The 24,824-nt window shown below is 35.6% G+C and overlaps 1 protein-coding gene and 2 pseudogenes across 1 annotated transcript; all 3 read right to left on the bottom strand.

The window, feature by feature from the left end:
* Positions 1 to 580: 580 nt before the first annotated feature.
* Positions 581 to 7,460, bottom strand: LOC111899262 (26S proteasome non-ATPase regulatory subunit 2 homolog A). Its single transcript, XM_023895123.3, has 22 exons — positions 7,113 to 7,460; positions 6,939 to 7,039; positions 5,619 to 5,739; positions 5,471 to 5,530; positions 5,298 to 5,365; positions 5,173 to 5,215; positions 5,001 to 5,066; positions 4,894 to 4,932; positions 4,737 to 4,819; positions 4,446 to 4,560; positions 3,784 to 3,858; positions 3,371 to 3,529; positions 3,191 to 3,298; positions 3,009 to 3,113; positions 2,586 to 2,726; positions 2,387 to 2,491; positions 1,755 to 2,309; positions 1,605 to 1,664; positions 1,407 to 1,520; positions 1,244 to 1,329; positions 1,056 to 1,164; positions 581 to 974 (listed from the first exon to the last, which is right to left on the bottom strand). The coding sequence occupies exons 1-22, from the start codon at positions 7,227 to 7,229 to the stop codon at positions 720 to 722; spliced, it is 2,685 nt and encodes an 894-aa protein (XP_023750891.1). The 5' UTR covers positions 7,230 to 7,460; the 3' UTR covers positions 581 to 719.
* An 808-nt stretch (positions 7,461 to 8,268) lies between these two features.
* Positions 8,269 to 9,795, bottom strand: LOC111899266 (uncharacterized; annotated as a pseudogene).
* A 148-nt stretch (positions 9,796 to 9,943) lies between these two features.
* LOC111899267 (uncharacterized) lies at positions 9,944 to 10,702 on the bottom strand (annotated as a pseudogene).
* Positions 10,703 to 24,824: the final 14,122 nt, after the last annotated feature.

Below are 24,824 nucleotides of genomic sequence, written 5' to 3' on the forward strand. Positions count from 1 at the left end.
TTTTTATTGCTTAGGTAGAAAAGTACAATGCGGCCAAACAAAGGCTTTTCCTCTTTAATTGTCGGTTAGCCCAACTTGGTAAGGTTAGCCCAATTGTCGGTTTAATTTTCGCTTTTCCTCTTTAATTATGCATGCTGATTGCTAGTATTGGTTTTGGAATTCTTTTTTTTTCTTTTATACTAGTTGTGAAGATGAAAAGATTTTCTAGTATCATCCTTTCATTATAGACAAGATAGGCTTGTGTTCAAATTGGTACCTTTTCAGACCGGTCTTTTTTTTGGACGGAGTATGGTCTTAGTTTTTTTGTTCGATTTTATATGGTTTGGATTTGGATTTTTTTGTCTGGATTAACTTTTTTTGGTTTAGTTTTCTGTTCAGATTTATAAGAGTTTCGTTAAATTAGATAAGTTGTAGGTAGGAGTTGGTTGATATTTCATGACAATATATAACTTGTAAAACATATATATATATATATATATATATATATATATATATATATATATATATATATATATATATATATATATATATATATATATATATATATAGAGAGAGAGAGAGAGAGAGAGAGAGAGAGAGAGAGAGCAAGAAAACAACAATAGGTCAGTGAGGGAGGGTATACAAAAGTTGGATATGAAGATGATTCACAGAAGAGAAGAAAACATAAAAGATAAAAATCTAATTTAACATGACATGTGGCCAAGCAAAAGCAGGCTAGGCTAGGCTTCTTCCCTGTAATCTGGGTTCTCTTTCAATATAACAAAACCTTCAAGGATGGGAGACAGGGGAATATACTTTTCGGTTGCGAGTTCAGCCCTATCACCAGCAGCCAAGAGGACCGGAGTGGAATGGGTCTGGAACCCGGTGATGGTCTTGGGCCGCCCTGCCTGCCCCACAACGTCAACAGCTTGCCCCACCCGAACCGGTACAGATAAAGGTTTCAGATTCTCATCCACCGTCAACAGCATCCGTGGCTGCCATTTGTTTAATTTTTTAAACCACACTTGAATCATTTCATGCACAATACAAACAAAGATAAAGACTAAGTGACAAACCTGCATAGCCAATACTACAAAGTAGAGAACATAGTGATATTTCCCCAAGATGATGGCTTTCATATCAAGACATGCATGGAGTAATACTACAAGCCCAGCAAGTGCCGTCCTGCCAACATGCAAAATATAATTCATAAAAATCATCGTTTCATTCATGTATTTATTCATTTCATGAATCGCTCACTTACGGGGATAGCAAGAAACGTTCAGAGTGGTAAGGCGCAAGAGTCAACAAACCCTTCCCCATATGTACAAAACCTTGAGCAATTCGCACCTACAACCAACAATCAAGTTTTATTATCAAATGGATGCTAAAACAATGAACAAGTAAGTTTACAGAGAGATGTTTACACAGAAGAGAAGGCTGGCTTCTTTGTAGTAATAACTTGAAAGATTCCGAAGCATGCCAGCAATTCTAGCATTGTTTGTTCCTGCACCTATCAAACCCAAAGATATCACTGCCGCCTGTACAAGAACAAAAACAGGTCATTCAATAGAAATAGATTGGTAAAAAAATACATAGAAATGGAGTATGTATATTAATTTTACCATTGCCACTTCAGTATCAGCATCATGACTGAGTCGACTTAACGTATCCATAACGTGTACCTTAAATCATCAAATGAAATGAAATGAAATGAAATGAGTGGACAATTAATTAATTGCATGAAGAGAAATAAATTAAATTTGTTAACCTACCTTTGGGTTTGAGATGCAGAGAAGACCAAGAGCCAATGGAACTGCCTTTCGGATATTCTGCTCCCCATATTGTAAAAGATGTTCTAACGAACGGATTGCCATATCAAGGCCTAGTTCCTCAGCCATTGCTACCATGGCTATACCCAGTACAGCTGGACCCTGAAAAGTTTCACCGCCTTTCTCCAGGTGCTGGGCACATTGACCAAGAAAGTGTTGAACCTTCAAAACATTTCCAGTGCCAGCATAGGCACAAGACAGCAGGGTCATATCACAATACTTTCTGATCTTTTCATTGAAAGTCTTGGACACCTCAGCAGTAGCCTCCACACTGTCCTGCTTTCCGAGGTAAAGAAGACCTAAGCCAAGAGGTAGTAATCGCGTGAGAGGCTCCCCCAAGTCTGACTCACTGCGGTCCATCAGTGCAAATATTATGGCCTGAGCAACATCCTCGTTGCAGGAACCCACATATACCAAACCCAATGCAATTGCAGTGAACGCGATAACATCCAACGCTGCTTTCGGGTCTCCAAGAATTGGAGTCAGCTTGTCACGGATCTGAAAAAGAAAAAAAAAAAAAAAAAAACTGTCAGCAGTGTGTGTGTGTGTGTAAATTGTCAATAATAAGGACCTACCTGTTCGTTCTGGGTACCCGCATATGCAAGGCCCAGACCAGTTATGGCTCCAATTCTAATGGAAGCATCTTCTTTATCCAGATAATCAGCAAGAAGTGCCAATGCCTGAAACAAACCAAACCAAACCAAAATAAAATTACAACCAACAACCAACCAACAAGTCAGAAAGAAAAAAAAAAAAAAAAAGCAAAGCACTCACAGGGTCACAATCATTCTTGATACCACAGTTTACAACCCCAACTCCTAACAATGCACCAGCAATCACATGATTATCATTGCTATGAAAGTACTTGTCAATTTGAGCAAGCCCAGCATCAACATCCCAAAGGAGGATCATTCCCTAAAATCACACAACCAATTTCCTTTCTTCAGACAACATTCATAAAAGTACACTGAGATTGCTACAAGTGACCAGTTTTTCAAAGAAGAGCTAAATGCAACTTCCAATTACGACATATTATAGTTTGAAAAACCAACCCAATTAGACTTGGGTAGATTTTTGCTTTCTTATTTTCGTTTTTAGTATCCAGGCATTGGAAACTAGCCAATAATAGCATAGCAGAGAAAATTGATTGGGTAATAAACAAATTACTGCTTAAGCTTAATAATGAGCAGAGCATACCAAACTTGCAGCAGCACTGGCTTTTCCATGTTCTTTGTTCTTAAAAAGCCAATTCCCAGAAGAGCCACCACTTGAAGCCTCAGATGGGACTGTCATTAGTTTATCCTTGAAAACAGAAAAATAAATTATTAGATTAGATGTTGTATTATTTTTATTTTAACAAATAGTCGAAAAATAAATACCTGACCAAAGCCAGCATTTACAAAAGCATTCACAAATGTAGCTGCCAGGTTTTGCCTGGCTGAATCAACACTTGCACCAGCACTTGCCCGCCCATCCAGTAAGTGTGCCTAAATAAAGAGAAATTAATTATCAATTATTAATTATTAATTATTAACTATAAATAAATGATGAAATCCAACCTTATATATGTCTTCAGGAGATTTGGGCTCCATGACTTCAATATCTCGAGCAAGGGTAAGATAGCCTTCACTTAGTTTGGTATTGTTAATGATCTCTTGCAAAGCCTCCCTCTCGTCATCATCCCCACACATCTCTTCATCAAGCTCAAAACTTGTTCCCTGCGTTATGTAACATCTTTTTATAATTACAAAATCATTTGCTTCCACCTCATCAAAATGCTACTTCAGCGAGTTGAAACTTTTTCATCTATAATAATAACAACTCGAGACAGTGTTTGCTCAAAAGAAAGCTTTTACAAGGAAAATCACTCCAAATGTATATCATGCCAGCAGTAAAATTAAATATTGTTTCAGACAATTTTTTGATGCAAAGGGCTTGATTAAGAAAACAAGAAAATGTAAGTCATACTTACTTGTCGAGCCAGAATGTAACAAAACTGCTTCTTTCGCAAAAGATCAGGACAAGATGTGAAAACCTGCTTCACATGCTGCCAAAAAACATCCAATGCTCTATCAGTACAGAAACCATAAAATCAGATGGAATTAGTTAAAATATACAAGCATAAATAATTTTTTAGCTTTATCTACGTATTATTAATGTTTAATAATAGTTGAAATTTACAATTTTTTTTCTTGAATAAGCTTTACAAATTTTCCTAGCAAGATGATTTAAATCCGTAATCATCATCCAAGTTTCATAGACCCTAAATTTAATGCACAAGTGTTTGGTTGGATGGAATGGTGAAGAAATTGAAAAGGCAAGACAAGGAAGGACTTATTACCTCTATTTCTAAACAAGTGCAATTTAATTAAAATAATGAAATTATTAAAAGAGATTTGTCACACGAAAAATGGGTTATATTGCATTTTAATTATTTCCATCAGGCAAAAGCAAAACAAATAGGTTTTTTTCATACCATACAACACCTGATAGTGGGGATCCAGATGTTAAAATCACAAGATTTTATCAAAAACACAAGATAATAATTCATCAGTTAACATCACTAGGTAACATCTCAGATTATATTTATAGCAACCAAAAAAAAACACTTTCCAATGACCATGAAACGCAAACCTGCATGTTGTCGAGATAAAGTGCAATCTGAAGTGCACTTGGATATTCTTCAAACTTTGTGTAGATTGTGTATGCAATGTCCAAAACTGACATGTCATCTGGTCCAGGGAGGTATCTACAAATGTACAAAAGAATTTAATTAACACATATAATAATTGCAGAATAAGATTCAAGATTAACAAGCACATAACAAAATATGAAACTACACATAAAAACAAGAATGCTCAACAGTTTAAGTTTTAAACCACAAATAGCCAACAGAAAATGACTCATTTAAACTTGGTAGTTTACCTTGCTGAACTTGTTAGGTACAGACAGGTTCTTTTATAATTTGTGCTGTCCACATGCTTCACAAGCAGGTCAAGAAATTCAACCTGAATTTAACCACAGTTAAGAATCATATGCCTCTTCATAACACGTATGTCAAAAATTTTGAAGAAATTAATACCTCCATGAGAAGGTCTACAGCCTCAGGTTCAGCATTATGCTGCAATGAGGAAACGATTAAATTAAGTTCGGGTAAGTCAAGAAAAATAGTTGCCAGATAAAGAATACCTTCATGTGAAAAGCAACAATTTGTTCCACAAGTTCTATCAGATCATCAACAGATGCCTCCTCATTCTGAATAAATCAAATAACTTCAGTATCAAGATTAGTGAAATAATTACACTTGCAGTGGCATGCTTATCGTATTTAATAGTGAGAAAAAATTAAAGATGAATTATACCACTCTTTTCGCATACTCTTGTGCAATTTCACCAGCCAAATTCCTACAAAGATGAAACAGAAGGGTCAATGAACATTTGTTTTCTTGCTTATGGATGTAGATTTTGGCGATTTATATGTGATTACCTAACATACTCATGACCCCATGAACCAATATCACCTTCAGAACCCAACAAGCGATACTTTAAACTCTCCTGAAATGTATGAAAATATTATTAGCGAACAAAAAAGCATCAAAGACTACATAGCAGAAACTCTTGAGACAATGGACATGTCATAAAGCAAACTAAATCTCTTACCCGATCACCTTCTGCAGACATGGTCAAAGCTAAAACAGAAAGTATATCAGCAAGTAATTTCTGCATCAACAAAGGAAAGTATATGTTATCAGCAAGTTATTTCTGCATGGAAATGGGGAAGTAGGATGCTACAGAATGAAAGAAATGCCTTTAAGTCTGAAACTGGCATTGTGTCATAAAATGATTTTAGAGTTCCATAATGTGGGCGTAAAAACTTCAGTGGCTTTGGAACTGATGTCATAGAGCTGGTTGATGTCCGAATTTCTTGCCTACAACCAAATAATATTGTTAGTCTAAGTCACAAGTTGTGCTGCAATTTGCAAAAAAAAAAAAAAAAAAAAAAAAAAAAAAAAAAAAAAAACAGATATCACCAGACCATGCAAAAAACCACTTCAAGGAACAAGAAAATAAGGAATTGCAAAAACATTCCCACATCCACACTCAAGAATCAACACTAAATATGAATATATCATAACACACTAGTTATTATATGGAACAATCTAGATAAGAAGAATGAAGGAGTCCCTTCATGTAACATTTATAGAGCCAACATCCCAAACTGTGTATTGCAACGTGATGCACTTCAACAAACTCACACATCTTATAAAAGATTATGACCCACAATTCCACCATCACAACAAACCTTCCAGAACCTATGAAAAGATCATTAGTAACATTTCTAAAATTCCACTCGGTTATCCTAACTCAAACGAAAGAGAATCTCTCCACCAACACTTCTAGAACCTACTTACAAAACATCCAGTCTGAACAAATAATAAGCCATTCATGCATCACTACATCAATAACAGTGGAACAGTTTGCTGAGATTATATAAGAGGATCCGATCCAACTATGCATGAAAAGAACAGAAAAATAAAGTATGAACTCAAATGAAACGCCTCATCAGTCAGCTCCACTGGGAAAAGGTCACATTTTTCTATTCCAAGGTTTTTAAATATCTAAAAGGTTAAAGCATTTCTCAGCATTAACTTTAGTTAAGGTACTTGACATTTTAGAGTTCCAGATAATGCCTTAATAATGAAAGTTTTCCTCAAGTTCCTTCAATGTAGATTTATCCTACTTCACGGTAACTCTGCAAATTATCCTTTCAAACCGATCATAACAATACTTTAGTTTGCTCTTGCTCAGAACGTGGTAGGCTTTCAGGACTATGTTAGGCCATGTTCTCATTGGCCTTCAATGTAATTATATTAATTTCATAATCCTAACTTACACCTGCTTAGCCGAGGATAACATCAAAAATTTTAACACACATAGAACAGTTACAATCAGGACAATTCAGACACTCGGACATTTCAGCTAACAGATCTCATCAAAACTGAACCAACAATGCTAGCAAATAAACAATCCACGAGTGCCCCTTTTTATTAAAAAGAAAAAACACACACACAAAAAAAAAAAAAAAAAAAAAAAAAAAAAAAAAATCATCGATACAAAATATTAGTACCTCATGCTCTCGAGAGCAACCTTCTGTAACCCTTGATCGGCATCCTGGACCCTCTCAACATACAGCTCTAATTGCTGCTTCAACGCCAAATCCTCCTCTGACTATAACAATTAAAAGCAAAAAATCAGACATTTTCAATATATAAATAGATGGATAAAATAACTGAGCACTTACAAGATCTTCATCTTTCTTATCATCTTTCTTCTTAGGATCTTTCGATGGGACCTTCAAATTCGCTTCTTCTTTGGGGTTTCCACTACCACTGGCATTATTGTTTGGCTCCGGCTCCATATTAAGATATCAGAAGCTAAAACCCTAAATCTTAAAACTGTGAGAGAACGGGAGCAGAAATTTGAATCCCTGCAGATGGTTTTCGTAGAGGGATGAATTAAAGCAGGATGGAGGTCCGGTAGTGTACCACCGGTGAGTAGAGGATCTGAGACGATGTCACGATGAAGAAATCGATTTTGGGCACTTGAAGACCGAAGAATAGGGTATTAAGGGAACCCTTGCAATTCTTTCTCCCCAAGCAAACTTTCTTTTTCTTTTTAATTATTTTTGTTCCTCATTGATGTGGAAAAGCACAATCCGGCCCAGCGAAGGCCCAACGACTTCGGGCTGTGAGGGCTTCAATCCGGCCCAGCGAAGGCCCAACGACTTTGTCATTTGACCATTCGGAATAGTTTTTTGCGGAGAGGACTCAGGTCTCATGGCCTTTTCATTCGCTTTATATGGTTTGTATTCAGATTTTTTTGGCCCGTTTTCATTTTAAACGATTTTTTTGTTTCGGTTTAATTTAGTTTTTCCAACTAGGTGGGGAGCCCCGCGTTGCGGGGGTCGGATGCGACAATTTTTTCCGTTGTTTGTTTTTTGTAAATGTTATTTGATCAACTATTTGTTTATAGTTTGAGTATTGTTATGAGACAGTAATATTGTTTCATCATGAATAATTTTTTTGTTGTCGGATAAGCTATTTATCCAAATATATACTTCATGGGTTTATCCTTTGATTGATGGGATCGAACCGAAGAGCCGGATTCCACGGATCAAATACTTCATGGGTTTTTCCTCATTAAGTGTTGTCTAAGTATTTTCCATGTGATCGATGATCTCCATTCCAGGAGCAGGCGTATAATTCATTAAAGTTGAAGGAAAAAAACAATTACTTTAAATATTATGAAAGTTGTACTGTTACGATTATAGTCATTCTTTTATGTGTATCAAGTATTTTTCATGTATTTGCTCACTATAACATTTTACTTTGAAATTAAAAACACATTAATTTTTTTTCACAATATTGTGGTAGTCAATGGTTAGCAGTTTTCTGCATATCTTCTAAAGCATGCAAATAAATATACTCCAAAAAAAACATGTAAGCATGATAATCTACACAAGCAAAACCGCATTAATGCATCCATCATTCTCACGATTATTCGTGACTTGAGCATATTTCCCTGCATTCAACCACATCCACAAACACGTCAACATCCCAAAGAAAGATTTATATTATTATTATATAATTATTAAAAAGTACAATCATAATCTCACTGCATACTACTTTCCCAGCTGGTGTAACCAGACCTAGTTGACTGACATTCACCCAAACATCACATCATTTTTCGTTCAAATTTACTACTATATGTAAAGAAAGTGGGAAAAAGAAAAATAAAAATAAAAAATGTAGATACCTCAATGATGGTTCCCTTAGTGACAACACCAAGTGATGTATACATTGGACCATTAGGATTCTTCTTCACACCAATCATTTCAAGATTAAAAGTGCACTTCAGTTCAGGATGTGTCACATGGACTTTTGTGAACCTAAACCAGTTGGACGAATAAATCTCTCATATTTTGGAGGTTTTCTTGTGAAACTTTGTCCTACAAATGTCATTTTTGTGATCATCCTTTGCCATTGTTTCGCTGCAATCAATCAATGCACACACACAAGTTATAACTTATTTCGTTACACAAACAAAATAGGTGAAGAAGAAGGGTAAAATAGTCAAAATACTCACTTTTCCTTTTCCCAGTTCTGATCACTTTGAACATCTCATCTTCAGCCACGGGTCTTACCTTGGGTAAAGGCACCTCCCACTTCCCTGCTTTCTCCTTTATTTTTTGTTTTACTCTATTGCTAAGAATCTGAATGTTTGTTAATTATATTATATATGAGAGGAGAAGAAGTGTTTTGTTTATTAATTTAAGGAAAGGAAACAAACCTTTGCACGTGTTGTGGTTTCACGGTCAAGAAGATAAGCAAGAACAACACCTTCCTGAACATCATCATCCACCTTGCGTCTGCTTGATGATTCTTCATACATAGCCAATCTATTAAATTAACACACTTAAAACTTAGAAGGAGCAAATAAAAAGAAATTGATGCCAGAAGATGATAACGAATTATAAAAGTAGAGTAAAGATACTAACGTCTTCTTCATTTGAGCCTTTTCTTAAATATCGTTTCTTAGCAAACATCTTACCCTTGATTCCTAAAGCCTGGGATAACCATAAAAGAGGGAAACCTTTTTTAGAATTCCATGGCTTCCAATTGAGATTTGAGCAATTAGTTCAAATTTCTAATAAAACTATCCAATTTGGGAGAGAAACAAAGTGATTGATTAAGAGGGACAACCTTTTGAGCAGTTTCGGAGCGCTTGTGAACTTCACGGGCTTCCTTCTTCCACTTCCTCTCAAAGTGATCATGGTGATACCCATTTCTATTCCTGTGAAGCTTTATGTAATCTCGTTGAGGCTTTTAACAACAAAAGAAAAAAAGGTTATCAAATCACAGAAGAATGCCAAATTAATTGTTGGGATGCATTACTTTTGAGATTCAAACAGTAAAGTTAGGCATAATCGAACTTCTTTAATGAAATTTCATTGATAAACAAAGCATGCGAATCAATCCCATAAGCAGTTAAAAGGAAATAATACGAATCAAATCACAGAAGAATACCAAATTAACATTTGATAATTCAAATCAAATATCTATCTTTTGTTTCTTACAAATCTATAGCACGATAGTAATTTAAACCTCCTATGAATCCAGTCTCCTGAAACTTATCTGCATATGTTTGAAGCTCATCTTCTGTAATCCATGGAGGCAATGAAGAAGGAGTTTCCATGTGATCGATGATCTCCATTCCAAGAGGTGCTACCAGTACATCGCCATGGTTGATCAGCAAAAACTTATTCATTAGAGTCAACCAATCGTATTTCGCAAAAGCCCTCTCTGCTCTTCCTGATTCCTGTATTAATTTCTCAAAGTTTATAAACTTCATCGTCATACCTTTAACAGAGTGAGGGGAAGAAGTTAACCTGGAATTGAGTCATATAGAAACTATCTCTGAATGGTTTGGTCAACGATTGGATGGGACTGATGTCTGGAGATCTAGCAGAGAACACAACACCGAGAGCAACGATTCCTTTCACCCGATCTGGCCGGTAAAGGCCAAGATGCCAGGCGGCGTGTGCGCCCCAATCGTGTCCCACCACAAACACCTAATATTCATCCTTACACAAATCAACCCTAAAACGCTAATTAAAGCTTCATCGTAATTAAAGCACTCATGCCTGTTGTTGATTGAAATGATCTAGAACGCCGATGAGGTCAGCGACGATGTGGAAGACGGTGTAGGAAGAGGGAGAGGGCGGAAGCGTTGGAGGAGAAGGACTACTGGTCCTTCACCTTTTTCTGCAACGTGCATCCAAATTCCATTGGTCTTGATTCTATGGTGAGTTATTTCACCCATCTTCTTCATCTGAAAATCGAATTGTATTAAAAATCTGAAATGAAAGATTGATGACCTGCAAAAGTCAAATTGACAGTGGTATAAAGGTTCAACCCTAAATCAGCAAGAAATTTGAGAAGAACGATGATAAACATAACAGAAGCTAAGTGGAATGAGAAGGTGCAGGGGCGTCGTAGAAAGAGAGCAATAAGGTTGATGAAAACGTTGGTGTACATACCAGATTTCTTTTGCTCCTTTGGTGCTTCAAAGTCATCCATGGAGTTTGTGGCTGTGGCTGATGGCGGTGATGGAGTCCGAAGATCGAATTTGGGGAGTGGAATAATCCGATAGATAGATTCTAAACCGAACCACCACCCCCAATCGTGGAGGGCTGGGGTCAGAAGGTTGAAGAAGACACAGTTGGCTCCTTAATCGTAGTCGGCTATTGTAGGTGAAGTGAAGTGGGTGTGCGAACAGAGAATAGAAAGGCCATTTGATCGGAGAGGCTGTGGAAAATTCCAGAATGTTGATAAGATAAACATCAACAAATCCGACACGACACGTGTCCACAAAGAATACGGATATTGACATAAAATGACCCTAAAGACGATTTGAAGACACATACATAAACCGGGGACCATTTCCGCCAAAAAACACCTAGGTTCGCTATTCCTAAAAAGTGGCCTCCTTTAATATATATATATATATATATATATATATATATATATATATATATATATATATATAAGAATTGATAATTTGATAAAAGATTTTTGTCCTCTCCTTCAAGTTCATCACATATTGATCAAACATCATACCACTTGCCTGATATTTTCCAGGACCACAAAAAGTGCCATATATTGGCTTGCTTCTTTTTTGATTGATTCAAGAATGCTTGTTGCGGTAGGGGTTAATATACCTCTATATTTATCTATTTCTTTTTGGACAATGCTATGTATCTTCATTAAACACACCATAATGCACTCTAAACAAGTAATGATAGGCTTGTCTCTACCATGTTCTAGCTTAGAGTTGAGTACTCCACACAAATTATTTAGCAAACAATTTGAATGTGCTCTACCTGTGTAATATAAATCAAAATTAAACAATGAGAAATAATGTTGAGAAGAAATACGACAATGGTAACAATAACTCACCAGAGAAATGGGACCTAGCCTAATGAAAAATAGGAATCTTCCTTAGCCATTCATGTGCCCTGTCACTGAAAACCTTGAATTCTTTCATTGCCCTTTCAAAGAGGCCAATGGTTGTACTAGTAGCACATCTCCACAAGTGATCCCTAAACTATTCACCCATCCATTGCAACTTCATGTTTTCATGTATGTGTCTCAAACACCATCTATGTTCTAAATTTGGAAACACTTTTGTTATGGTAGGTATAATTCCTTGCATATTATTTATATTGAAGTTAGTACAACTAGAATCATCAAAACATAGCATTAAAACAGATTTTAAGTCATACCTTTTGTCTGTAAGATATAAAAGTGAATTCACATGATCCATCCAAATCCAAATCATCACCAAGGCACTCCATGAACTTGTAGTCTCAGCTTCTACAATAGCATAAGTTATTGGGTAGATTCCATTGTTGGAATCAAGATCCGCAACTGTTAGGATTTGCCCAAGGTATGGTCCTTTCAAGAAACATCCATCCAATCCTATTAATTTCCTATCTCCAATTTTGAACCCCAACTTAAGTGTTCCAAGACAAATATAAATCCTCTTTAATATTCTAGTTTGAACAACAGGATTTGGTACACTTCTGTCTTGATAGTTGTACCTAGTTTATTGCTTTGTAGCTCCAAACAATAATATCTCAAGAAACTATATTGTCTATCATAGTCACCATACAACTGATCTTTTCCAATAGATTAGCCCTAAACACTTTCTTTTTAGACAATCTTAATTCAAAATTCATCTGAAGTTCTGTGACAACTCGAAATTTTCATTCGGTCAAACCCTAAAAGTCAATCACTCCATATTATAAGTCAAGTTCACTTTTACTTGTTTTTGGGAAAAATAAGTTCAATTGATTATTTTAATATTATTCTTTAAACAAACGGGTGAAAGAAAGTGTCGTCTCGGGTTTTGAAATTTAAAACCCGCAAACGCCTTGTGTCTTAGAAGTTCACGGCCAAACTTTTAAGTTTGGGTTGAAAAATCATCCAAAAATCGTAAACTCATGCATAAACATGAGTTTACTCCCCAAGACTAGTCATTCTTGAGTTTACTCCCCAAACACCAAAAGAGTAAACTCCAAAATATCCTTTCAAGTATCATCCTAGATTTTGTTCTAGATCTTCAAACTAGTAAGTGTTCTAACCATTTCAAGTTAGTATATCACTTAATCTAGTGATTATACATCCTTTAATCCATTCATTTATGTGTTTTGACTAGTTTTTCCAAAACACCAAGAACACACACTAGTGTTCTTGGACTTAAAGTTCATTTCAAGCTTCCACAATGTAAGTACTTCTATCCTAGAGTCATTTAAAGCTAGATATACATGTTTATACCAAGGAAAAGTCCCAATAGCACCAAGAACAAGGTGTTCACGGTTTTGGGAGGCTCCCAAAACCGTAAACACCAAATATAGTGCCTTAGGGTGCTTTAGGGTGCCTAGATGCTTCACAATGCCTTAGGGACTTGTCTAGATTCATCTTTGATGAGTTTATCACACAAAATGCACCAAAATCATACATTTTTATGTGTTTACGGTTTGGGATCTCCTAAAACTGTAAACACCCCAAATGATGGGTAAAAGTCCCATAAATGTCCCACGGTTGTTCCTTATGTATAAATCTAACCTAGACTACTGCCATGTTTGAGCTAAGGACTTAAAAACCGCCAAATACCAAACTTATGAGTTTAAGGTAGTAAAATCATGAGTTTAAGGTAGTAAACTCATGAGTTTAAGGTAGTAAACTCATGGAGAAATGGTCCTTAGACCGTAAACTCCATTTAGGAGTGTTTTGATGCCACACAACACTTCCTAAGGCTAAATCATGAAGTAGGAATGCTTGGAATAGCTTAGAAGACTTCAAAACAACAAATGGTCAAAAGGTTAGGAGTTTACGACCGTAAACTCTAGAGTTTATGACCGTAAACTCAAGGGGTGTTGGTCCTTAGGGAGTAAACTCACTTTAAGAGTGTTCCTTGAACCCTAATCATACTAGCCTTTCCCTACAACACTTAGATGCACTCATTAGCACTTATAACACTTATACAAAGTGTTTGCAATGTCCCAGAGTGTATTGACTTGTTTATTAGTTGTTTAAAGACTAATTGTTTATACACATATGTCCTCATATGTAATTAGGATCTTTGTGCGTGTTTAAGTCTTCACTCGACACCAAGCACTTATCCGACACTTCCTTCTGATCCACTCGCAACAGGTGAGTTCATACCCCTTAATCAATGTTTTAACTGTTTTTAAATGTTTTATGGGGGGGATGCAAGTAGAATCATGCTAGTTATTATATCAATCACATGTGATTGATAAGCAGCATTCAAATGATTGGCTACTCATTAGCCGTTTTACCAAACAGTTTCCTTCAAATGTTTTATAGATTAACATCAAGTCGATCTTTTCTTAGATAATAATTATGTTCAAAAGTTTTACAAAACTTATTTTATGCTTTTATATTATCAATTGCATGTCTATATATGTATAGATATATAAGAAATGTTTAAAAGACTTAGGAAAGCTATCCACCCTATTTCTTTTTCGCGCTTGAGATGTGGTCTGGTGGGACATCGGGTATCCGTTCGAAGGTTGTTTAAATATTAGTTATATATCATATGTACATATATAGTCATAAAGGTCCTTCCAGTTCATCCAATGCCCCTGGGTAGCAGGGTATACATCCATGTTCATACATACCAGTTAAATTACTAGTAAGCTACCATATGGGTAGTTTAGGAAGATACTAGAACTATTACTAGAACGCGATATCATATAATGAGTCAGTTCATTCATGAGTCAATACTTGCTAGATAGAGATAACATACATTACAACTAGTACTCACAGTACATTACTATACTTACTAGATAGAGATAACATACATTACAGCTAGTACTCACATTACATTACTATACCTGCTAGATAGAGAGAGAACACACATTACAGCTAGCATACGTAGAACGATTAACAAGACATTACATATACATGAATACGTTAACATAATTGTGATCCACTGTATCGGAGCATGCCTTCAATGTCATGGCCCGAGTTGTAGCCAGAGTCTCTTGGAGGGAGAGCGTGAGGTTGCGTATAGATCTATACTGGATTGACTATCCTACACCTTGCTGCTAGCTACAGCCGGACCTGCAGGTCTGCGGGTGCCAAACGTCATACCTTTTTACGACCTACATTTGTCGTTGTTACCTAGTCGATAGTATGGTACAATTAATCACATGATACCTTAATATAAATCTGGTTTAAGGTAGTTAGTACAGCAGTAGTTCCTACAATACAACACTACAGTACTACATTAATTTCCCCTTTACATATATTTAGTGATCATTTCACTTAAACATTAAATGTACAAACTATGTTTTGTTAATGATAGTTACAATTGGGAAAATTACACACTTTTACAAGAAACGAACATTTAGAACAGTTAAATCTTAGTAGAAGACTACATTCAGAACAGTCGGGTCTTGGTAGAAGGCTACATTCAGAGCAGTTAGGTCTTGGTAGAAGGCTACATTTAGAACAGTTAAGTCTTGGTAGAAGACTACATTTAGAACAGTTAGGTCTTGGTAGAAGACACCCTTATATAATAGTAGGAATCATAGGGATTTCTAGGATTTTTCAAATGTTTACAGTTGTTTTACAAAACATTTTTATACTTACAGTTCATATACATTTCCAATACTTACAATTCCCATACATACAAATACTTACATACAAATTAAGACACTAAAATTACTTATGATCTCACCAACTTTAAAGCCGATACTCGATTTCAAAATACTTGTATCCTCAGGTCAACGATAGACAGGTACCGATGCAAGGTTTAGAGAAGATGGAGCTCGTTCAAGACTTATCTTTCATTTTGTTTATACTTTAGTGTCTATTATAATTTGACATAACACTTGTATTAAAATTATATAATTAATGCAATGGATGATGTTGTTGCTTGTTTACTAATTTTTATTGTTGTGATACTGCACATGACGTCCTCCGTCCCAGAACGTTTCCGCCGTTCTTGGTTTTGGGGTGTGACAAGTTCTTTGTGCGTAGCTGAAACTAGACCTCTTGGATTGGAATCCACCATTTAGAGAATAGTGTTAGCTAAGAATTTTGATGTACATGCCTTCATATTTATGCTTGTTAAGAATAAATGCTCATCAATAAGTGTTTTCACCAACCAAGGCTCTTTTTCTATACAACTAGAAATCTAAATTGCAAACGGACAGGAACTTATTTTGGTAAAGACTGTTTTGCCATGGATGTGACTTTACTAAATATAGAAGGCCCATCACTAGAATCTGGAACCACGCCCTTGCACTTTACTCTTATTCTTAGTTTGTTATTTTTTGCCATGTGTAAGACCCTCATAATATGGATTGAAAGCAACTTTATTTGACCTTACATATCTTTTTTTGTTTTAAAAGCTTGTCCCGCAAAAAATGATCTAACATGAAGTACCCCATATGAACATGGCACTTTATTGTTCAACTTTCTTAACATCCTCTTGCTAGTCTTCCTCAAATCCAACACTTTCAAACTCATCATTATTAATCACCTCTAATTTATCCCCATGTTGGTTTAAGTCATCTAGTGTCCTTGGTGCTTGTCCAAACAATTCAACATCATCCACAACACTATTAAATTCCCTCGTATCCACATCATTGTCATCTACAAGTGCTTATGGTTCTACTAGGTACTCACCATCATTTGGATCTTCGTCCTCTTCTTGACCATTTTATTCATCATCTTCAACCTCTCTCTCATACTCATCCATATTTTCATTCCTGGTGCCACTAAAAGGAACAAAATTATCTTGTTTCTCTCTTTGATCATAAACATACGGACCAGTAACAACATGAGCTTCTTTTGGTATAGGGACATACCAATCAGTAAAAACATGTTCTTTGTCGGTTATACTGTATTTAGTAAGTTAAGATGGATCAAAAGGAACCAAGGACATGGAATAATCATACGAACCAGTAACAACATGAGCTTCTTGTCACAACTAGGAATTTGAAGCCTTGTAAACATTAAACAAAGATAACAAATGTAAACCAACAATGGGAAATCATGTAAGATGCTTATTCATTAACAACAAAATCTCAATCAAACACATCATATATGCACTACAAATAGCCAACAAACTATTGGAAACCAAGAAATCCTTGTTTAAGTCCATTTTGGACTAGGATTTCCTTATTGGGCCCAATGGACCAATAAGCTTCCAATTGGACTATCTTGGGCTTAGAACTCTTGAATGGGCTCTGATTGGACACACTTTCATTTATTTTAACATTTTGGGCCATATTGGGCCTAGAATGAAATAAAATACCTTAATGGACCTCATTGGGACATAACTAACCTAATTATCCCTAATGGGCCATAAAAATCATTTCTTGATTTATTTTGGGCCAATAGTTATCTAAATTATCTATGATTTGGACTTAGGCATTTATGGGCCCAATTCTTTCCTTTTTCTCTCCAAATCTCGGCCCAAGCCCAAATGAAAGGAGGAGTTGACTTCTCATGGCCACCTCATTTTTACATAATGGTCTTCCATGCAACTTATCCCATATCTCCATGCACACATCACCTCAAGACCTCTCTCTTCTCCTCTCCCTTTCTCTCGGCCGAAACAACACCAACACACACACTTCACTCAAAATCTCTCAAAGAAACTCTCTCCATTCCTCTCCAAAATTTTTAAGATCTAGGGAGCTTTCAAGGAAATTATCCCAAAAATTCTTCATCTAAGGTAAGATCATGCTTGGATCTATGATCTAGATTCTTTGTTTATCAAAAATCTTTTCCTAACCCATGCAAAATCATGATCACTCTCTTAGAAACCCTCTATGTTCGAAATCAACAAAGGAGGGCTTGCTAGGGGTGAAAGTAACATCAAACTTCTCCCAACATTCTTCAAAACCGAAATCACAACTCAAGATGAGTTTCATACCCCCTTCTTTTCGGTTTTTATGAGTTTTATGGGCGAGAATACAAGAAAATGTGTAGATCTATGTGTAAATGTATGCTATGTGTGATTTGATGCATGTATGTGTGTGATATCATGTGTTTTGTGATGAATATGCTATCAAAAAGTGTATAAAAACCGAGATCTAAGACATGAGAAAGGAAATAAACATAAATTAAGCTATTTTACACTAATCAAATCAAGAAAAATAGTTTATAAGGTTAGGATAAACATACTTGAACATAAAACCCATTTTTGGGCTTAAATTGTCAAAAATACAAACTTAGGGTAAAAATCAACAAGTCACGGTTTCTTGAAGGTTAAAAGGGGCCAAAACAGTTTCCATAAATATTTTCCTGATTTTTAGAAATTTTTAAGGACTTAAAATGTAAATTTTTAACCTAATGGGCTAATTTTGGGCTTTTCGGCCCAATAAGCCCCACAATGCGAAATTTTACAAGTTGAGGGGCTGGAAATGAAATTTTCTGTAAAACAGGGAGTAATTAGCATAATAAAATGTTTATAAGGTTCAAAAATGCTTTTCATTATCAAAAAGGACTAAAAATGCAAACTTTTTAGATTTTGTGCCAAAATTGTAAAAGTTGTGAAAAATGGGTCCTTAACCGAGAACCACTATTCTAGAGGGGCTGAAGCTGTCAACTAAATAAACTTTGGGGTAAAATTGTGTTTTCATCAAATAAATCATACAAAAGTGTCAAGAAAAGTGTTTTAAGGACTAAAAATGAAATTCTTTTATATAAAAGGACCAAAAGTGTTATTTTTATAAAAGGAAGAGTAATGAAAAGGGTCAAACTCTACTTACAAACAATCAAATTAAGATACAAGATCCGCAATTACCGACGAAATGGAAAACAAATACACTCTCAATAACACATATCGTTACCAAACGAATTGATTCGGCCTCGAATCAATAACAACACAAAATCGTTAAACCAAAGTAATTCGTTAATCACGCGATAACTACAATGAGTCAACATACAAACTTTGGGCTTGAAAGTTTCAAATCTTGCTTGTTGGGCCTTGCTAGCCCATCAACATGATCTTTGGGCCCAAAGGGATTATGCTTACGTGATATTGGGCCTTCTATGACCCAATTCCACGTAAAAGGACTTTCAATAGCTCTAATGTGTTATTGGGCCCTAATGGCCCAGTAGTACTGCTACTGAGGTCGAGAAGTCAAATGCGAGTTGGGCCAAGTGTCTTTCGCATTTCCGATAGCCTTGAATAACTCCTGGAAATAAAAGGGGGCTTCGTACCCTCCTTTCTCCTCGGTTGTTGGGCTTATGAGAAATCAAATTAAACAGATTCAGGACGATAAACAATAGTAATCAGGGTGGGTGGATTAAGTGAGTAGTAACGGTCGACGCCTTTAAGGATCATTCGCAATCTGTAGTTATAAACTAGTCATTTTCTTAATGCGTGATTATAACAACTCACAAACCCTAATTAATCCAACGCCACCCGGGTAATCAAAAACATTTGACGTATCAATATAACAATAAACAAGTCATGTATTTTACGTATTGGGAAAACATCGGGTTTTCCTGGGAAGTTCAACATTTTCACTTGTGTGACGTATACAAAGTTCAACAACTATACATGTTTTAAAAATCAACAAGCAAATTTACGGATCTTTACACTTTTTTTAATAAACAAATACTATTTACATAAAATATTGGATTTTCTGGGTTTACAAACTACACCAAATCATTTTACTACAACATTACTTATGAACTCACCAACATTTCATATGTTGACATTTTTCAAAATAACTTGTATTCTCAGGTAACAGGTAAGCCGAAGAATAAGTACCAAGTTATGCCATGGTGTTTTGCTTAGATTATCTATCGAACGGTTTATGTTATGAAATTGTAATGACTAAAACAATGTAATGGATGTAAACAATATCAGTTGTATTATTTCAATGCATGGTGATGAATGATGTTATGATTCATGTATACTCATTGTGATGGTATTCAATTTATGTCACAAGAGCCCTCGGACGTTTCCGTCGTCTGGTTCGGGGGTGTGACACTTCTTTTGGTATAGGGACATACCAATCAGTAGAAACATGTTCTTTGTCGGTTATACTGTATTTACTAAGTTAAGATGGCTCAAAAGGAACCAGGGACATGGAATAATCATACATCTCATCTTGTACATGTCTCTAAACAAATGACTCTTTAGTTGGGAAATTCATGTCCAATTTATTGCTACAATAACCATTTTCCTTCTTCTTAGGCCTAATCCTATTAAGTTCAAGAGAAGGGTCATCGTCCAGTTGCTCAATAACCATTTTAGTTGGGGACATGAAATAAGTGTGGACTCTAGTTTGACCATGTTCAACATACACATTAAGTACTCTATTTGTAGGGACATATTGAGCCATAGAAATGACATCTTTATCATTCCAAGTGCCTTTAATCTAAAATCCAAGTCTAGATTAGGAATTCTATAATGGTAGTACATTGTGGCATCCTGACCATACCCTAATTCTTTGATCATGTCATTTAATTCCAACCTTCCTTCAATGTACTTTCTTCCTGGATACTTGGTAAAAAAAACTCACTATGATATATCCTTAAAGTGAACCAAGTGTGAGAACCATCTGAAAAAAAAAACATCAACATGCTTTCATTATACAAACCAAAGAAACACAAATTTCACATGCAAAGTACTAAGTGCAAGAACTTGTTGTAATCTTGTTCAAGGTTTGGTTCAGTCGTATGAGGACCACCTAAATTCCACATGCAAAGTACCATTTTTTTGTTGTTAAACCCAATTTCAGGAGAAAGATGGAAAGAATTGGGGATTTCATCCTCGTGTAGATGGTGAATAAAGATGAATGTAGACGAAGGGTTTTCTTGGGGTGTGTGAGTTCGACTGGTTAGGGGTTGTTTAATTAAGCTAAGTTCCATTAAATGAGTGTGGATTGTGAAAAGACTGAAATACCCCCACGTGTGAGGCATGTGATATGCATTAATGGCTCAAAATGGACAACGTAAACAATAAGGACCTTCCATGCAAGTTTTGCAAACCACAAGGACTATCTACATCAAAAAAAAATTAGCATGCACTGATTTTGTGACATTTCGTAAACCACATGACCAATTGTTGTGTAATGTCGTCTAAATTTTAGTTGCCAACTTTGGTCATAAAAGAAAAAAAAACAAAAAAAAAACACAATATAAGTTGAAAATTGTATTTTGGAAAACGTGATAATTTCCAAAAAATTCAAAAAGTTTCATTTTTTATAAGATCACATTTCTAAAAGAACAAATTTAAAATCGCTCAAACACAAAACTAGAAAAAAGTCAAAAGCTCTATTAATACTTTTACGAATTTTATAATTTAGCATAAACTGATTTATGCAAACGATACTAATTTTGTGAGTTAAATAAAAAAAAGGGTAAATTACACGAATGGTCCCTATGGTTTAGGGTAACTTACGTGTTTGGTCCCTAACTTATTTTTCTAACTCGAAAGGTCCCTACTATTTGTTTTTGTTACACGCTTGGTCTCAGTCTTACATAAAAAGTCTATTTTTTTCCTTGATTTTTTAATTTATTTAAATAAACACACCCCCAACCCCACCTTTCACCTGACCTTATCTACCCTACCATTTTCCCTATTTAAATAATTGTCTTTTTGCGTAAGATAGTAACAAAAACAAACAACAGGTACCAAGCGTGTAACAATAACAAACAGTAGGGACCTTCCAAGTTAAAAAATTAAGTTAGGGACCAAACGTGTAAATTACCCCAAACCATAAGGACCATTCGTGTAATTTACTCATAAAAAAATTGTCACATAATTTTTGCATCTCACATAATGTGTGAATCATTGTAGTTGTGGATGTCCGGAGCCTACTATGTTTTCAAATAAGAGCTTTAAATAGTTGGATTTATTCCACATTTGAAGTTTGAAATTTGAACTTTGATGATAACTAGAGGGGGAGCCCCCGCGATGCGGGGGTCGGATTAAACGTTTTTGTTTGTTGTTTTATCTTTGTTGAGGGGATGGAACATATGCGAATGTCCTCTGTTATACGTTTTTTTACAACTAAGGATGAATACATGCATGATTGGTCTTTCTTATCTATTTTTATGTTGAAGAGAGTTAGTAATGTGACAATGACTTTATGTCCAAAACCTGACCGTACCGTTTAGTATCTGACAACGGAATAGACAATTTGGAGGAGAAGAAAAGTTCATAAACGTGCTTCACATGTGGTTTGCTATGTGTGGGCATCACGGTTTATATATGGAATGAGAAAATAGACATAAACGATAGATTATATTTCTTAGAGGTGAATACAAGGCTGAACCATGGAACTGTTCATAAGCATAACAACAAAAGAGGAAACGATTTACAGAGATCATGGATAATAAGATGACAAAAGAGTTCATGATTTTGTTGTTGTTGATCAGTCTATGTATGGCTACTCGTCTTCTGGAAGTGTTTTGAGTAGTTTCTTGAGCTCCTGGATGGTCGTTTCAGTTTCCTTCTTTAGACTGTAAATCGCCATGATTCTTTTTGATGCCACGTACGTACTGTTGTTAATGAGGTCCTTCATCTGTAGGTAGTTGGTGTACTTTGGTCGGCAGCTCAGGTTCTCTAACAGTTCGTTCTTCATATCCTTGTTGAAGTAGAAATCGCTTTGGAGGTTTGTTAGAGCGGCCAACTCTTCCTCTGCCTGGCCAATCAACATATGAATGATGCTTTCCATTTCAGTCGGTTTCATTTTGTGGGAAGTAGTTTTTACTTTTCGTTTTCCGATGGGTAGTGTGATTGGATGTGGTGTGGAGATGTTATGGGGTTTATTGATTTATAGGGACTATTGAATACTGTTGAGTGTTGAATAGGGGCATTAAATGGGATGCAACAGGGAGAAGGGTTTTTTGTGTACGTAACCGGCTGCAATCGATTGCTATGTGCATTTATTGTAGGTGATGTAAGGCTATTTAGGACTGACGTGGTTGTTTAGATGTAGGAATGGTGATGTTTATCTCTTACATATTCTAATTTTTTTTGTGAAGGTTTATATTTTTATGTCATTGTTATGCAAAGATGTTATAAATTTTGCTGGTCTGTCCGTTTATCACGTTTGTTATCATTTTGAAAAGAAGATAACTCACAATTTAGTTATTGGAAAAATGGTATAATTATTTTTTAATCTGATATTTATACAAAGTTGTTGTAATCGATGGTTTCTTTAAAAGTGAAAGATGTAATTTAACTTTTAAACATTGGACCCATTATAAATAAAGTATCTGATATTTTTTTTATGTAATTTGATATTTGGAAATGTAGTGTTGTAATTCAAAGCTGTGATAATCGATGGTTTCTTTGGAAGTGTCTTAAAAGGGAAAAGTATGTAATGAATTTTTATATGATTTTTGTTAAATCTGAATTTATATTTGGAAAACCTGTGCCATAACACAAAGTTGTAGTAATCAACGGTTTATTTGGAAGTGAAGCATGTAGTTTAACCTTTGGACCTTGGGGTTATTGAGTGATGGCATGATTTTTGTTTTGTATTGAAGCTAGGATATTTGTTTTTGCGTATAAAATTTTTGTTTGTGAACACTGTCGTCGTCATTCATGTCTGTCTTAAATTATGTATTTAGTGTATGTAGAAAATAAACGAAAGGTATATTTTTTTTTGTTTAATAGAAAAGCATACTATATGTGGGAAACCATCTAGATTAAAGACATATATGGTAACCTACTATTCGATTACAATAATAAATAACTCCAAAAGCAAATATGTTTAACATATACTAACATATGGTTAAGACACCACGACAATATTAGTTGTTGACGGTTTTAAACGTAGCAAAAGTCGAACAGGTTACAAAACAACGGCGTGTCATTTTATGGGTTCCTGTTTATTTTTTCCGGGTGCGTTTGACATCTCCTGAAGGCGCCGGCTCATCTGTAAGGTGTTAACCAACAATATCATAAACGGAGATTTAATGAAAGTGATATGTGTGTTTATGTATGTGTATGTACCGTTTGCAGTAAAAGTGAGGGTACGTGCAGTATGTCCTCTGGTTGTGTCTGACATAGGGGGCTGTGTTCCACTGCGGACCTTGTTATTGGAGGTTGTGATGGAATTGCTGGAACAGCTGATTGTTGGCTTGTTACTGGTATCTCTATGTCGATTATGATGAACCGTACATTATCGTCAGTTGATGTTTTTAGCATTTGAATAGACATTGTTCTTTGTTTCCCCCTGTGCTGACTAATCACCACTGGTAAGGTCTTTCTGTCAACAACTATATTGTCGTCTACTGTATGCTTAGAGTCTGAATTTAGGAGTTTCCAAAATGATGTTTCAGATATGATTGCTGACATCGTGGCAGTTGGATCGCTTATCGTGACATGGAACTTGTGCCTACACGATGTTTTTATCTGTTATTATGTTTTGTAATACAATAGTATGTTGTAGGGTTACAGGTCGGTACGTACGTTAGTATGGGTTTTTCGATCTTTGAGTGCGCACTGCAGTACCATTGCGTTCCCCTTTTGAAGATTGGATCCCTACAGGTTGGACATATCATTTGACACCATTTGTCCTGGAACACAATGTCTGCAATGGATGCTTTCACTAAAAACGTTTTGTCCTGTATGTAACCAACATTGCTAGTGTTTATAACAGACGTGAAGTTATGTTTGAGCTGAGGGTTCTGTAGGTTTACCAGGAGTTCTGATCATGTTTTTTCTCTGATTTCCTTCAACTTGGCTGGTATCCCTGATGGTGTTGTTGATGGTCGATGTGGACCACTATACCTGCAATGTTGTTGAAGTAGATGTGATTCTTGTTTTTGGGTTAAATGTATTTATATATTTTGGTTGGTTCTAAGTTTTTACAGATTCATCAATTTTGTGGTTTCTGGGATTTGTGGATTTACATACACATGCGTAGCATGTGAGG

This window comes from Lactuca sativa, chromosome 6 (genome assembly GCF_002870075.4).
Source record: "Lactuca sativa cultivar Salinas chromosome 6, Lsat_Salinas_v11, whole genome shotgun sequence".
Taxonomy (NCBI): Eukaryota; Viridiplantae; Streptophyta; class Magnoliopsida; order Asterales; family Asteraceae; genus Lactuca; species Lactuca sativa.